Source organism: Acanthaster planci, linkage group LG01, assembly GCF_054643075.1.
Source record: "Acanthaster planci isolate LZ-2023a linkage group LG01, COTS_SCS, whole genome shotgun sequence".
Lineage (NCBI taxonomy): Eukaryota > Metazoa > Echinodermata > Asteroidea > Valvatida > Acanthasteridae > Acanthaster > Acanthaster planci.
The window spans coordinates 24,924,889-24,940,792 of NC_141777.1; the positions used below are offsets into that span (position 1 = coordinate 24,924,889).

Sequence of the window (15,904 nt, forward strand, 5' to 3'; positions counted from 1 at the left end):
TCCAGTTGTAATAATCATTTTCAATTTGACAGTTGAGAATTAGGCACGCATGGCGCGGTCTTCAAATCGCTGGTGGCAACTTATTTCACTGCGTTTTGATACCATGTTTTGATTCCAAATAAAGAATTTATGACGTCTAGGCAGTTAATGACCCCAACGTGGGCAGGGTGTCACGTAGAGTCGAAGCAAGGCACGCCGTACAATTTCTTCTTGACCAAAGTACGTTCCTCGTTCACATTGCATGTCTGCATCGTGACTTCAAATCATCTTTCACAAAATAAGTAACCTCTCTTGTTATTCTGATTTTTTATGGAAAACGGACAAAAGGTTTACCTTGCCGATAACATGAGCTCCCTTGACCATATCCACGTGCAGCACGGTCACGTCAAACTGGATATCCTGCAACTTGATGTTATTTGGCGGAATGGTGAATACGATCTGGTCATTCCAGATTGGGTTGTGCGTCTCTCGGACTACCTTCGATTTCTGCTTTTCCACGCGCTTTCTGTCGCACATCATCTCAATTTTAGCTATGGAATCTGTAAAGTAAGTTACCAAAGGTGGAGGAACTGAGAATGAACGTTGAAAATCATAACGAGGATCAGAATTAACTGTCGGCCTATCTGGTCGAATTAACAGATGGTAAATGAAATTTACTATGGATGGTGTGGGCCTACTGGCAAAAGCTTATGATGGAAAGTTTGAAGGCAAACTTCATCGTCACTCACATTAAGCCGCCGGTTGTATTGCGCGCTGCTTTCATGATTGCTGCCATTTTGCAGTATTATTTTCATGTCACTGGTTCCTTCTGTACTTAATTTTAGTCTGAAAGGTGATCGATAATCCACGATGGAACTATACACAAGAGACTTGTTCCAACGGATCGACTAGACTAGTCAAACCGTCCACCGCTCGAGTGACGTTTGTCACACTGTGCCCCCCCCCCCGAGTTCTAGGTCGAACGTGGTCGATAATGGTCTACATTTTGTCAATGATAGTGGTACAATATACATTTATAACACCTGAAGGAAGGCATTGTAAATTCTCAGCATTGGTACTGGGTGTGTGACGCCGTGTCGTCATGTCTTTGGTTTTTTTTTTATTAGTGGAGTGATCGACACTTATACACTGCGTACAGGGAGGGGTAAGGTGTCAACGCCCACCTTCCTTGGGTTTAACACGCCCACTCCGTGTTTGACTAGTGGGGTAACTGCGTGGGGGGCACATGGCCCCAGGGGATGCCCGTGCTTCCTCCTTTAAATTTGTGAATAATCCCAGTTTAAATGCAAGTGCAGATTATTTTCTTGCGGTGCCCCATTGAAAAAAGGTGTTCCCACCCGGTATGCTCCCCTGGACATTACGCCACTGTGTATGACATTCAAAATTTACTAACGTATGCTTCCAAAGACAGTGCTGCGTGGGAGATCCCTAGCTTCTAAGACAAGGAAGACCATCCGCTGAAGACTAGGCTGATAGCAGACAGACAGGTGAAGATCACCGAGGTCGAACTGGACACATGCAGAAATGTTTTAAAAAATTATAAACCCTTCACATTTGTATTTGAGAGCTCTCGATCAAAACACTTAGAAATCGTTTCAGACGATGATTCTGAAGCAAATATCCAGGTGTTTTCTAAAAATGAAATGCAAAGATATGTAATACAAAACTGTTGCAAACTGCTTGCTGACTACAAGGACCTAAAATACAAATCTCAAAATAAGAGGGCCCTCACGTTTTGATCCGAGCAGAATCTTTCTCAAAGGCAAAATGACAAGTGGACAGGACAAACGAGCAAACTGATTATCAACCAAGCATGGATGAATGCAAGAGGACACAGATCCACGGTCAACACCAAACGACTAGATACCCCTGTAGGCTACCACTTCAACCTTCCTAACCATTCTATGTCTGAAATGATCTTACAGGGCATAGAATCACATGGCTACCGTAAAGAGGCTGTTCGCTTCAACAGGGAGAAGATTTGGATCCAATGCCTCCATACCATACAACCCCTTGGCCTGAACATCCAAGGACAAAACTACTAATTAACACTCTTTTCTCTCCCTCTCTTTTGTCTGCAGACCCGTTCCATCCATTGTATTTTTCCTTTGATCTCTTCCCACCTTACATTCCTTTGTTGTTCAACCATGCCTTTCTTGCAATCCCTTCATCCCTTGCCCCTTTATCCAGCCTGCAGCTGTCTTGACCTTTCCTTTTGTCCTCTTGCATTCATCCATGCTTGGTTGATTATCTGTGTGCTTGTTTGTCCTGTCCACTTGCCAATTTGCCTTTGAGAAAGATCTGCTAGGATCGAAACGTCAGGCCCTCCATATTTTAAAAATTAAATGTTAAGAATTCTTCAAATTTTGAAAACAAGGTTCACATCAAATCTCACATCATCTTGTGAACTGTCGCTCTGTCTTCCATGTTCACTGACTGGAAGAAACTGGAATTCGCTTAAGTATACTATATGCTATAAAGACGACCCATACATTCCGATTTCAGAGGCATTTTTTGCAGTTTCACTCGCAATATAATCGTTTCACAATCGCAAAGAAAGTCCTTCATCAAATCTAGGACCTCAAGTATATTTGTTTATTCTCACGTCATTAGCTCATATCCGTCAGCGCTTTTTGCATCTGGTATTTTCCTGAAAAAAAAATTATCCGGGCTTTGAAAGTACACAGAATTCACTTTGTCGTTGTGGTTTAGCTCTTTGTCCTTGTCACCACAACCCTGGCAAAAAATCCACCTGTAACTTACGTATATTCGCTCGCTTGGGAAAAAGTTGAGGACAACGTCCTGTGAGTTCTCCAGGTTGATTTGACCGAGTGCTATGTCGCAGACCCCGATGATCTGAATCCTGTTGATGCTGCTCTCTCGGAAACACAAGCACAGGCGTAGGGTAAGCTGCCACGCTGCCGACTTGGATATGCCCATGATAGCGAACTCGTTACGCCAGCTTACGTTCTGATAAATCACAACAGATTTTATATTTCGACATTATCAAGAGAGTCCGTCTATTCTGAGATAGAGGTGAAAACGATAATATCTGTTTCTGTGTTAAAACAGCAATATTCACATTTGTGTGAGGTTAAAAGTTTCAAATTTTATGCGTGAACGACAAAGTTATTGCCGCATAACCTTCCCTCATTTGAACTCAGTTCTACGCTTGTTAAACAGTGTGGCAGTTACTTATGTACTCCTAAAACTTTGTCAGAAATTAATGCTATTTCAGTGTACCTGTCAGTTCCGTAAAAAAATCCAGACGTTCGGAAACTGGACTGAAGAATTAAGAAATTGCGTCTTCAATCTGAAATGGCTCAACGCCTACAATGATGTAGCTTAGGGATAAATCTAGCACCCTAAACTCATTCACTGTGTGTTTTTAACTTCAACTCTATCCATCTGTGGGGAAAGAGATACGAAACAGCTTTTCCTCGGATTCTCGGATATGATTTTTTAAACGATTATCGCGGAAACCGGTAATGGACGAAAACCACCTGTCATCGTTCTATAAAAATGCCTCACCGTTACACTCCACGGGCCATCTTTTACCTCTGCCAAAGCGGCGTATTTTGTGATGAATCTTTGGCCCATGGAAGGTAGGAATCCTCCCTTGATGTAGAGCGCGGGATTGAAGCTCTGTCGGTACTTCAGGCGCTCCGGTAGATCTAGGTCCGCCACCTGCCGATGATGCGATCAATACTCTAATACAGACTGGAAACGCCTACCTGTTTAAACGTCGTGGCTCAACTTTTCAAGCTTTGATCCGGTTCAACTTTTCAAACGTCCCACCGCAATTTTGAACTCGAACGAGTTGAACTGTTAAGTTGAAAGAAATACTGTTGAACCGTGACATTGGACAGTTATTCAACCACGACGTTTTCCTGTCCGTCAGTGGCGTAAATCTGTCTTGGAAATGGGGGGGGGGATAGGGAAAGGTGGGGGGTGACTTGCCCGGCCATGGAAATTTGAAAAGCAGGGTGGGTGACACCATTACACAATATGGGGGCCTAGTTCATGATAAAGATGTACATCTGTGATAATTAAAGATTCATGTAGAATCTTATATCACAAAGTCATAATTATGGCTTTTAAAAAATTACTTCCCCTTTCAGTGATATTGCAAACTTAAAGTTGATGGAAAATGCTGTAAATTCTTCATAATCCGTTGGGGATGATTCAATAGCCCATTCCACCACTTCAAAAAGTTGGAGCGGGGCATATGTACCCCCCCATTCCCCGGAATTTCCGCCCATATGCGTCTGTTCACCTTTAAATGAGGAACACAACACCAAGGCTCTTCATTGTACACTAAAGAACTTCCCTTGTCGGCTCCCGAATAGTGTGCATCTAATGGGCTTCGAGCCAGACCAAGAAAGGTACAATTTTCTCAGCAACAGAGGCTCCTTGGGTAGTAACTGCGCATCGCTGGTTCACGAACGACACTGAAACGCAAGCGTTGCAGTCGCATCGCTACCAACAAAATGAGCGTTCCCGACCAAAATTGATCCTTTCAACCGATGAGGGGGGTGCATCTGCTCAGGACAGAGAGCCCGTTTACCCTTTGGACATTGGGGAAAAGCTACTTCATTACATCAAAAACATCAAGTTGACCCTATTACCTTGTCGATGAACAGGAGCAGTTTCTCCTCGCTGGCTTTATGCTGGACACGGATGAACAACTTCCCCATAGGCTCACCTGACATGGGAAAGGACCTCTTTTCAAACGTTTGTTTGAGATGCTATCTTTCTTTTAACCCATAACAGCACACGTAAGTAACCTCCTCCCTCCCAACACTTCGCCTCTACCATCCCGTCTCATCCCGTCACGCCTCCGGTCCTATGAACCCACATGCCGTCAAACCTTCCTTACCCAAATTCGTGAGGCTGCCTACCGAACCGGAGTGCCCCTTGTGGAGGGTGTGTGCTTGCTCGTGGAGCAGTAGAGCGCCACCTCGTCCCTCTCCTTTAGTGTGATGTCGGTAAGGCATATGTGGCACACTTATGCCTCTCTGGTTGTCAAAATAAGTTGGTATTATAACTTGGCAGTTGTAAGCTGGATTTGTTATAAACTGAAAACGTTAAATCGGGTACCAATGGCTGACTGTGAAGTTGTAACTCAACACAAGACCAACCGGTTGATGATTTTTAAATCTAAAGAACTTAACCTTATGTCATTTAAGATCTAATGACGGTAAGAGCACACTGACCGAAACGTTATGACAAATATTTCTTTTTTTCAGAACCACTTTGCAGGCTGTGGAATCTGTTACAAGGCGTAACCAAAAATTTCCAGAAGAAACCATTGGCAGATCCAGTACAAAACTTTCGTGGATGGAAAAAAGGGGAAGGAGTAAAAATTATTTTGTCCTGTGAATCTTTCTCGTTCTTCCGAGCTTTGAGGCTAAATTTGGGGCCGGTTTGCAAACTCCGTTTTTCGGGGGAATAAAATAAATGATAAAAAAGACTCGTCCCTCTCTCTCTCTGCATGCCTTATCTTATGGCAATGGGCAATTTCACCCAAGGATAAATCCCGGCTCAGCAAACCTTACCCGCTTTCGCTTCTTTTTCTTTTCTGCAGGCGGCAAATGATTGTCAACGACTGTTGTATGTTCCTGTTCGTGGGGCATAGCAGTACTGGGTGTTTGTAAAACCTCTGAAAACAATTGAAAATTTATCAATGAAACAGCGAGCCTAAACTACCGTGCCCGATTCTGGCATTGCATAGGAAGGTCCACAAGTAATAAGGGCATGCGCAGTTCCGAACCCTTTTACAACTACGGCTGGCTAACACACTGGAGATGCAGTTCCAATTATTAAATCGCTTCAGATATAAATTCGCATCACACAACGAACCTTTCTCCTGCCGGTAAACCGAGTACGCCGTTTCTTCGTAATCACTCTCCAGAGTAGACTTGTTGCGGGAAGATCCACCCATTTCCGGAGCGCTCATGACTTGCACCACGCTGATCTCGGGGGCACTGTGGGCTGGAGACAGGGTGCAAGAGGCGCTGCCCTCTTCGTCCGCGTCTCTTTCCGCCTGGTCGTCCGATGAGGAAGAGGTGCCGCCACGGTCCAATCCAACTCCTTGGGGAGTCTTGGAGTTTATATCCCCATCCTCCGCTAGCGCATCGTCGGAGGTTCTCTCCGCCGAGTGGAGGAGGCCGTCGGTCGCCTGGTCGACATCGTCCTGCAACCGCTCCTCGTCCCTCTCCGAGGTGGACGACGAGCTGTCGGAGTCCGTGTCCGAGTGGTGGCGAGTGCCGCTAACTGGGATGTGGATGGTTGTGACGTTCGGCGTGGACGAGGCGAGCGGTATAACGAGGTGCGGGGCCGGGGTCTGCCTGCGGTCAAACAGGGGGCTCCTGCTTGAACTGGTGCGGGAGCGAGGGCCTGTCGGGGAGGGGTCTGAGCATGAGCCAAGAGGGGAAAACGGAGGACATGAATTCCAAGCACCATTACGCTTTCAACACAGTCTGAGCTGCAGTGTTTCACTTATGTGAACTTCTCACCCAATCTGAGGATGCATTAAACTTAGCAAAAATTAACTACATTAACAATGTTCAGTGTGTTATATACATGTTCAAATTATAGGAGTTCGTGGGAGCCCCCAGTGACAAAAACAAAACCGTAGTTGGAGGTTTCTTGCCATGGTATAGAATAACCGTGGTTGCAGCAATGCATTCATGGGTGAATACTTCGGCAAAAATATGATCCAAGATATGTGACAAACGTGAGCGAATTGATTGTCAGTTACAACACGCGAGTACGTTTCCATGATTAAGAATACACCTTCTGCATATACGAGTGCATAGCATTTTTTCCCTTGTGAATACGAGTTCAAGTACTTTTTAAAGGAATTTCCTAGGTAGCAGAGCCAAATTGGGTAGTCGGTGCGAGTAAACCAGTACTAAAACACTGGCTCAGAGACAACAACACGCTGGGCATCTAACCGGGTTTCTTGGAGGTACCTCCCGTTTCCTCGGTGGGTTTCCAGGGTTGGTATTTCGGTGACTGATTTCTACATTTGATGACCACTAACACTACAGTGACGATAAGGATTAGAATGATGACGAGCACAACAGCTACGATGCCTCCTGTGGACACTGCCAAAGATCAATAAGGACAGATAGTCAAACTGCTCTCGCAGAAAACCTTCAAAAAGTAATATGACGCCGGAGAGCAAGACCAAGGTCACACATAAGGTCATGACACAATACTTGCACTGTGGCATTGTTTTCACATTAATTCAAGAATACGCAAAAATCAAGTTGTATCCATGAAACAGTGCAGGTGTAATATGGATTAAGTTGAGAAAGGACGAGGAAAGACATTTTTCTATTCTAATTAGCGGTTGCAACGTGACTGGGCCTACTAATTAGCTACGCAAGTCAGTTTCTGTCTGTGCAACGTAAATACAGAGTTTGAATGAAAATCGTATTCAAATAATTACATCATCCACATCATTTCCAAGGTCTGTATTCATCTGTGCTTATACCATGACAACCGTAGCTCCAGGGATATCAATGGATGGCGGCATTCTTAAGGCTAAATTTCTTAATTACCGTGTTTTAAATTTACATTGAGTTCGGCTTATGAAAAGGCCGACGTTGAAAACCAAATCATTCCAGAGTCGCTCCGAACAACAATCGATCTGTCGACGTCTAGTGCGGATATATTTGCTGCTTAGGGGGCCCACTGTTTCAGAGGTCGAACTTTTCATGTACTAGGCCCAAATTCAAATCTCAAGAATAATTTGGTGGCATCAAATCTTGTCCTCCAATGTAAAGTCGCTGATGTCGAAGTACTGTACTTCTTCTGGGTACCACAATCTTGAAATAAATGTGTGTGATTTCATTGGCAATGGTTGTTTTATTTTTTTATTTACCACCATAATTATCATTTGGCGAAGGACGTCGCATGGGCTTTCCCACTCATGGTTATTCTTTTGACGAGCGAGAAAACAAAAACTTCCCAACAAATTCACGTCACGGCCGCAGCAAAAAAAAGCGGCTGGGCAAACGGCCGAAAATGCCGAAAATCTAGATGAATAGGTAAGTTTACTTTTGAGTTGTGATTTTGTTTGAAACAATTCACTTACTTGACATGGCGTTTCAAGACACCTTTCACACGGTTTTTCGAAAGATATTCGATCGTTCCTCTCTGGTCTGGTTTCTCACGGCCACGCTTCACTTCACATCGCCTTTCCTTCCAAGCGTATTACCTTGGAACTTCTAGAAATACATTTAACATTGCAAGCCACAGTCACGCCAAATTGCCTTCAGTTGCTGAACATCCGCACATCCGTTTTTGGAGACGACAGACATATTCGGCAATCCCCTCTATGTTGACTTTGCTATCGTTACTCATGGGAGCATGTGGAAAGAGACTTAGGCTGGACTAGCCGAGCAGGTAAACAGAACGAGCCTACGAAGGGGTACATCACCAAACAGCGCACTGGGCGACTGTGAAGTACCAGGGAATTGTCCCATCAGCCGCACCCCGAGAGAAGCAGCGGCATAGACTCACCTTTGGCATTACGTAGTCGGTCCAAAGAGACTTTGAAAGCCAAAAAAACAATCCCACGCACACACGCACGCAGCCCCAAACAATGCGGGTCGAAAGAAGAAATCTGCACCCAATTATCTCGAGATAGTTGGCCGGGACGGGACATCTATCACAAAGTCAACAGCGGATGTGTTTACCTACACACGTCACCGGAACGATGTGATCAACTGTGGTTATCAGTGGACTAGAGTGAACACAGATAATAATTGCATTAGAACCCTGATATATCGTGTAATAGTCTGTGCTAGTCTTTCAACACTTGCTATGGATCTAACTTGGTCCTGGACACTTGTACACTTCTCCATGCTCTTACAAAAAAATACCATTTACAAACTCAGACGTTGTTGCAGATTGAATTGAGGGGATAGGTTAGAAGGTGAAATCACTTTTGGGGAGGCAGTAGCACTCCATATTGCCTGGGCCTAAGAAGCAGTAAAGGATTCCTTATATATGTACAATAGTTTCTGATCCTGCCGGTACCTACTGTACGAAATATGCGTAGGCCTACTAGTCCACTTTCTTGCGGATGTCTTTTTGTTGTATTACTGAGAAAGTGTTTGTCGAGGCTCTTAAACTTAAGAGTCAAAGTTTCTGTAGGACCTATGGTTTCCCAATCTGTTACAAACTTATTTCGGGCCTGGATGGCGTAACTACTGGATGGAGTGGGCTGCTCCCCGCCCTTTGAAATCTTGAAATGCACATAGTTCACTAATAATAGCAGCAGTTCATTTGCTTTTGATTCTATATCCAGCAAGAATGAGACCGAGGGTACCCCAACCTGTCCAATTGCTATACACATTCTAGACTATTGTTACCTAACACCCCCCCTATCTGAACAGAATTCCTCAGATTCCAGTGAAACAATGACCAACGCAAATCGGGGGGGGGGGTTCTGTCCTTGTCAAATCTTGCTTCATTATGTTTGATTCCCTTGGGAAAAAAATGCTGTCGGGTTTTCCCTCTTTCATTCACCCCCATAATAGGATGCCACTGGAATCGGAATTTGCTGCCTCTACTTGAGCAATGTAAGAAGCTATGTGTCTTTGTAAAATCTGGGTCGCCCCCTGATTCTTGAAACAAACAGCATTCTTGAAATAACATAAATCGTTTGAATGAACTCTAAAAACTCGAACACTTTGAGGAAAACAAAAGGTTTTTTTTTAAGTAAGACTGCTACACCTGGTCAGCCTTTAGCATTAAGTTAACTAAAAGCAATTGAATGCCATAGAGCCTTCCCGGTTCTCGGCATAAAAAAGCTGATGAACGCCAAGCTGGGCGTTCAATCTTTGCCTGGTTGTCGTGTGGGACTGTTAATTTTCTCTGCGTGTGTATGGCCTTTGCGGATCTCGCTGCCATGACCACGCCCACGATTGCCTTGGTGCTGTTGCTGCTAGCGGTAGTCGTGTCGGTCCACACCGCACCCTCCGACTCCGTCGTAAGGGCCGTGCAGGATCAGCCCCCGGTTCCTTGCGGTCAGCAGAGGGTTCAGGACTGGAAGGCGAAGTCCGTCCATGCCCTGGACCAACTGGAAGATATACGGTATCAACTCAACAGGAAGCTTGAGATTCTCGGAGAGTTGGCATCGGAGGAAGACTATGCGGACAAAGATAGTCAGGTAGGATGTCGGATTGAGACCTCTTTTTAACAGTCATCCAATTTTTACTTTTCGAGTTGGTCAGCAAAACCCCCAAAGTTCCTTAATGTATTGACGAGTTTTATGAATATTTTTCACGACCCAAGTACAGGACTCGGTTTGAATTTTCAGTGCTTTCTTAACAATCCTTTGTTCAAGCAAATGACGCGAAGTATACATGTATCGAAACTTCCTTCTTACATCCGGCATGTTAAGAATCGATCTAAATAATGTCATAATTTGTGAAAGAAATATGCGGAACAGAAATTTCGGGGCCTGATTTTACCGATGAGATTTTACTTGTGCATTATAGGAACAATGCCATAAACCTTTTGTGCTCGATTAACTCTTCTCCAATGTATAATTACTATTTGAATTTTTTCAGAGTGAAGTGAACTGTACAGGACACTGGTTTGAACATTCCAAATTGATTAAGCTTTTTCAGACAAGCGAGGGCGCGGTTAATGTAAATCCATGAGGTCATTGTTCAGTTGCATGTTTTCATGTTCAAATTTTGAATCCCAAATTTTCTCGATGTAAACATTTGAGAAAAGATTGCTCGCTGGCTTATTGCCATAAATTTATACAGCAAACTTCCAAAGGAAATTAACATATTCGATGGTGAAGTGAAAAAATCCATCATATTTTGTATACAAAGCAATGCAAGTTTAATTTTTGCTTATAAACATGCAAATTCATATGAGGAAAAAACAAAAGGGCCCCAAATACACATACAAATTGCGAAAAAGAAATCTAAAATCGGCTAAATCGAAAGGTACCATTTCAAGGATTTTAGTAGAATATTTTAGTACTTGTTCCCTTTAAAAGTGCTGCATTGGTCCTTGTTCTGCCCTAGCTGGTCTTTTCTTTTCGTGCACGTTTATAATTTGGAATGCATCATGTTTATACACAATAATGTTTACATTCTGAGAGGTCATCCATTCATGGAAATGTTTGGATATCATTGTACAGACTTTCAAAGGATGTTCTTTCTTTGTTGGGTTTCCCAAACATTTTTGTGTGCTAACATTGTTGGAGTTCAGTTTAATACTTTCCACTGAACCTTTTGAAACGGGGAAACGATGGCGTTTCTTGTGACGGATTGGATATTTCATTTTGCTGTGTTTAAACATTATGATTTTAATTATTTGGAAAATCGCTATTTAAAACATAAATGTTCGTTAGGAACATTTTTCGGTGTGCAACGCCCAACATGCGTCAATACACATTTTCGTAATTGGATTTTAGAATTAGGTTCAAATTATAGATTCTTTTGGACCATTCAGATGAATAAGAAATTCCTGGAAGTTGGCATAACGAAGAATCATTAAGCAACTTGGAAAGAGTTCCATAATACTTTCCCCTAGAGTGTTATTTTATTAGTCATCAGAAATTTAAAGCGATAATATATCGTATTATAAAAAGTCACATTTTGCAAGGAAAGTGTCGAAGCATTTATTTGGAGAATACATAGAAATTTTCAGACTAGTCTCGTCGGGTTTGTGCGCAGGGTGTCAAGTGATGTCCGGCAAAGAACTCTCTCCGGAAATTCAATTGAAGCAGTGTTTTCAAATCTCACCTGGCGTCACAAAATGACAGTACAACTCGAAATTTCTGCAAATCTATAAAATGTGTACGGCTGGAGGAGGTGTGAAACTATATTTGTCTTTGTCTTTAGAAAAATAAACATCAAAGGGACCTAACGACAAGATTAAAGAGCATTCCGAGTTGAAAGGGGCATAAAAATGACTGAAATTACACGGTTCAAAACCTCCACAGATGGCAAATACATCATGTACAATAATATTCTGATCATTTAATTTTCTAACTTAGTTTGGCTCTGGAACGTTTTCTTGATTGAGCTAAAAACGATGTTATGTATCGTTTCAAACACTTTTTAAACTCTTTAATGTACTTTTAATTCTTCCATCTGTTTTGTTTCCATGTTTGCTACAGATGAAGGACGCTACTGTTGCTGCCGTACGGGATTTCTTCCAATATGGCGGCGTTATCTTTCAGTGTCCCGATGTTGACGTCAAAGGTAAGTCTCTTCTTTCGGGTTTCTTTTCTAACTCTTCCCAATTTCTATCGAGGGCCGAAATGTTCTCCATTGAAGGCAGATCATTCGATTTGTTTACATTTCTTTTTTATTAAGTATCTGTCAAAGTACTACGGAAAATGGCAATCCCAGGTTCACACCACTTCAGAGCTAAAGAGAATTTTTTTTGAAAATCGGTCATTCGTTCGATGCACTGTCCATGGTTCTCAAATAGTGACTAATACCTCATTTACACAAAACATGAACCAGACTGACTGGTCAGCACGTTACGGTTGAGACAGATGCTTTTTTTTTTACAATTTTACTTGTCGCTCCTTTTCCTCCAGTGGTAGTCGATCAGGTCGTTCAGGAAGCCTACGAACACGCAGAGCATCTCTACGATATCGTCAGCGAGGCTGTCCCACACTCCGCCGCAGCCTATGTGACTCACTCTGACACGCAATCCGCTTCACCATCACAACAGTAAGGAGATTTTAGTCCGCTCTTTTCAACAGTAACCGTTTCCAAATACAAACCTCAGGGTTGCACTGGCCTGTTCGCCTACAGGATACCTAAAAGTTCATAACAGCTTGATGCCATTTAACCACTTAAATGGAGCAGTGATCTTCTAAAAAGGGGACTTGGCACTGAAAATACTACTTTTAATTCCGAACAGGTGACCAAGATATTATCGTTCAAGTACAAAAACAGAAATTGAAATTGTTACTTCCTTTTGGGTGGTGCACCACTTTCTAAAAGTGTAGGCAAAAACGCGTAAACAATATTTAACTGGGACGGACCACTACGGTGTGAATTTTCCATCCAAAGTATTTGAACGAGGTATAGGTGGACTGTTTTACCTGTTAAAAAGTCTGCTCTTTTGACGTCACAGTCGTGTTTTTCCTGCAAATAACTGCTATTATAAAATAGAACTATGGCAAAAATCAGAACACTGCATAATACTCTTAGCATTAAATACTAAATGAAAAACCAACCTTTTCAAAAATTAATCGGACAAATGTCTATTTTGAACGAAATTGAGGTAAAATCGAAAATCGACTAAAGATATTTCTGCAAATTTTTGCCGGCCATACAAGTTGAATGAAAAATTCGAGTGGTCTATTGAAACTTCCCCTTTGGCTGTGAAATTAAAGTGGCATGTGGTTCTGTATTTCTGAGTGGCCGAAGAAAAATCCAACGAAAATATCAAGAAATTTTCATATTTGAAATTTTGGGCCACAGATCTCAACAGATTTTCGAGGTTATTAACAATTTTTCTCTCGGGCAAAACTTATAGACATTCATGTACTCGAAAAAAATCACATTGAAAAATTCGCAATGACTGGTGATGAACGTTCAAATTCCTAATGATGTGCATGTACCAAATATCAACAGATTGAAAAGTCTGCTTCCCTTCGGTTATTAATTGCCCCTAGTTATAAAAGTCAACGTTGTTTTATGGTTTGCAGGAGTGAAAAGAAGGGAGACAACGTGAAGGATTTTTCCGAGAGAAAGAATAGAGACGATGATAGCATCTGCATCGTGCGTCTGATGGTCACGCAAGGCAAGACAAAAGAGGAAGCTACATCCCTATGCAGTGAACAACCCGATCAGACCAAGAGAGATGATAGCATCTGCATCGTGCGTCTGATGGTCACGCAAGGCAAGACAAAAGAGGAAGCTACATCCCTATGCAGTGAACAACCCGATCAGACCAAGAGAGATGATAGCATCTGCATCGTGCGTCTGATGGTCACGCAAGGCAAGACAAAAGAGGAAGCTACATCCCTATGCAGTGAACAACCCGATCAGACCAAGAGAGATGATAGCATCTGCATCGTGCGTCTGATGGTCACGCAAGGCAAGACAAAAGAGGAAGCTACATCCCTATGCAGTGAACAACCCGATCAGACCAAGAGAGATGATAGCATCTGCATCGTGCGTCTGATGGTCACGCAAGGCAAGACAAAAGAGGAAGCTACATCCCTATGCAGTGAACAACCCGATCAGACCAAGAGAGATGATAGCATCTGCATCGTGCGTCTGATGGTCACGCAAGGCAAGACAAAAGAGGAAGCTACATCCCTATGCAGTGAACAACCCGATCAGACCAAGAGAGATGATAGCATCTGCATCGTGCGTCTGATGGTCACGCAAGGCAAGACAAAAGAGGAAGCTACATCCCTATGCAGTGAACAACCCGATCAGACCAAGAGAGATGATAGCATCTGCATCGTGCGTCTGATGGTCACGCAAGGCAAGACAAAAGAGGAAGCTACATCCCTATGCAGTGAACAACCCGACCAGACCAAGAGAGATGATAGCATCTGCATCGTGCGTCTGATGGTCACGCAAGGCAAGACAAAAGAGGAAGCTACATCCCTATGCAGTGAACAACCCGATCAGACCAAGAGAGATGATAGCATCTGCATCGTGCGTCTGATGGTCACGCAAGGCAAGACAAAAGAGGAAGCTACATCCCTATGCAGTGAACAACCCGACCAGACCAAGAGAGATGATAGCATCTGCATCGTGCGTCTGATGGTCACGCAAGGCAAGACAAAAGAGGAAGCTACATCCCTATGCAGTGAACAACCCGACCAGACCAAGAGAGATGATAGCATCTGCATCGTGCGTCTGATGGTCACGCAAGGCAAGACAAAAGAGGAAGCTACATCCCTATGCAGTGAACAACCCGATCAGACCAAGAGAGATGATAGCATCTGCATCGTGCGTCTGATGGTCACGCAAGGCAAGACAAAAGAGGAAGCAACATCCGACTGCCAAGTGTCTGATCAGCGGAAACGATACCAGTCGGAAAACCACATATTCATGTAAACACTGATCAAAATCCTGAGTTGCGAGTTCAATGTTTGGGAACAATTTAACAATAGTTTTCAGGATGCAGGGGTCAATTCTTAGAACTCTGGTTTTTGTTGGCTACTCCTCAGTGTCAGTTCCCATAAAATTGATCGTCAGATGGACACCTCCGACTTCCACCAAAACGACCGTCTAACTTTCACTTTAAGTTCCCCAAACGGAATCATTAGCCTGATTGTGCGTACCGTGCAGTTTATCTTGTCCTCATTCAGGCGTTTTGGAGTCCACGTTGCATTCTACGACATGGACGCATTTATAGTTATTTAGATTCATTATTGAAATTTTGTATTTCATATAAAAACGGGTCAAAATGTCTACGAAAATGTAATAATAATCATATATTTCTATATTAATGTAACAAGTATATTAAAATTTGAAACCTCAGTATTTTCTTATTCACAGGAATTGCATTTAAAAGCTGAAAAATGATTGGAGTTCTAGGGTATTAATTTGGTAAACATTACTTTTAGTACTGCATCCCATTGGATTTTTTCCCCACGCAGTTTATTGGGATCTGAGCCTTCACAAAAGTTTGAGCACAGTTGTACGGGCCATACACTTCTGATTCATTTGAGTTACTGGTAAAAACATAATTCTGGAGCAGTTCATTTACAATCTAGTTAATGTTGTTACCCTTTCCCAACTTTGTATTAAAGTGCGTCTGGAGTACGTGATTGAGATGTGCAGAATACTTTTTGAAAGCCTAATTTATAAAATGATCTTTAAATATCTAAAACACAAAACAAGGCTTAATCATCTCTATAAAAAGCTTCCACTAT

The 15,904-nt window shown here is 42.8% G+C and overlaps 2 protein-coding genes across 4 annotated transcripts in view; one reads left to right on the forward strand and one right to left on the reverse strand.

Moving 5' to 3' along the window:
- Positions 1 to 8,536, reverse strand: part of LOC110988973 (uncharacterized) — a 10,079-nt gene extending 1,543 nt beyond the window's left edge. Inside the window, exons 1-10 of one of the 3 annotated variants that reach the window (XM_022253001.2) lie at positions 8,108 to 8,535; positions 6,960 to 7,112; positions 5,863 to 6,414; positions 5,559 to 5,662; positions 4,880 to 5,018; positions 4,629 to 4,705; positions 3,532 to 3,687; positions 2,764 to 2,970; positions 1,394 to 1,508; positions 334 to 539 (exon numbers count right to left, since the gene is read on the reverse strand). In XM_022253001.2, coding sequence (XP_022108693.2) covers positions 334 to 539; positions 1,394 to 1,508; positions 2,764 to 2,970; positions 3,532 to 3,687; positions 4,629 to 4,705; positions 4,880 to 5,018; positions 5,559 to 5,662; positions 5,863 to 6,414; positions 6,960 to 7,112; positions 8,108 to 8,114 — 1,716 coding nt within the window. In that variant the 5' untranslated portion in view covers positions 8,115 to 8,535. Of the gene's footprint in view, positions 1 to 333; positions 540 to 1,393; positions 1,509 to 2,763; positions 2,971 to 3,531; positions 3,688 to 4,628; positions 4,706 to 4,879; positions 5,019 to 5,558; positions 5,663 to 5,862; positions 6,415 to 6,959; positions 7,113 to 8,107 lie in introns of all 3 variants that reach the window. The other 2 variants (XM_022253002.2, XM_087136185.1) reach the window with 2 other exon arrangements.
- A 1,273-nt stretch (positions 8,537 to 9,809) lies between these two features.
- Positions 9,810 to 15,814, forward strand: LOC147800593 (uncharacterized). The gene is made up of 4 exons (XM_087141147.1): positions 9,810 to 10,189; positions 12,164 to 12,248; positions 12,593 to 12,728; positions 13,715 to 15,814. The coding sequence occupies exons 1-4, from the start codon at positions 9,905 to 9,907 to the stop codon at positions 15,081 to 15,083; spliced, it is 1,875 nt and encodes a 624-aa protein (XP_086997273.1). The 5' UTR covers positions 9,810 to 9,904; the 3' UTR covers positions 15,084 to 15,814.
- Positions 15,815 to 15,904: the final 90 nt, after the last annotated feature.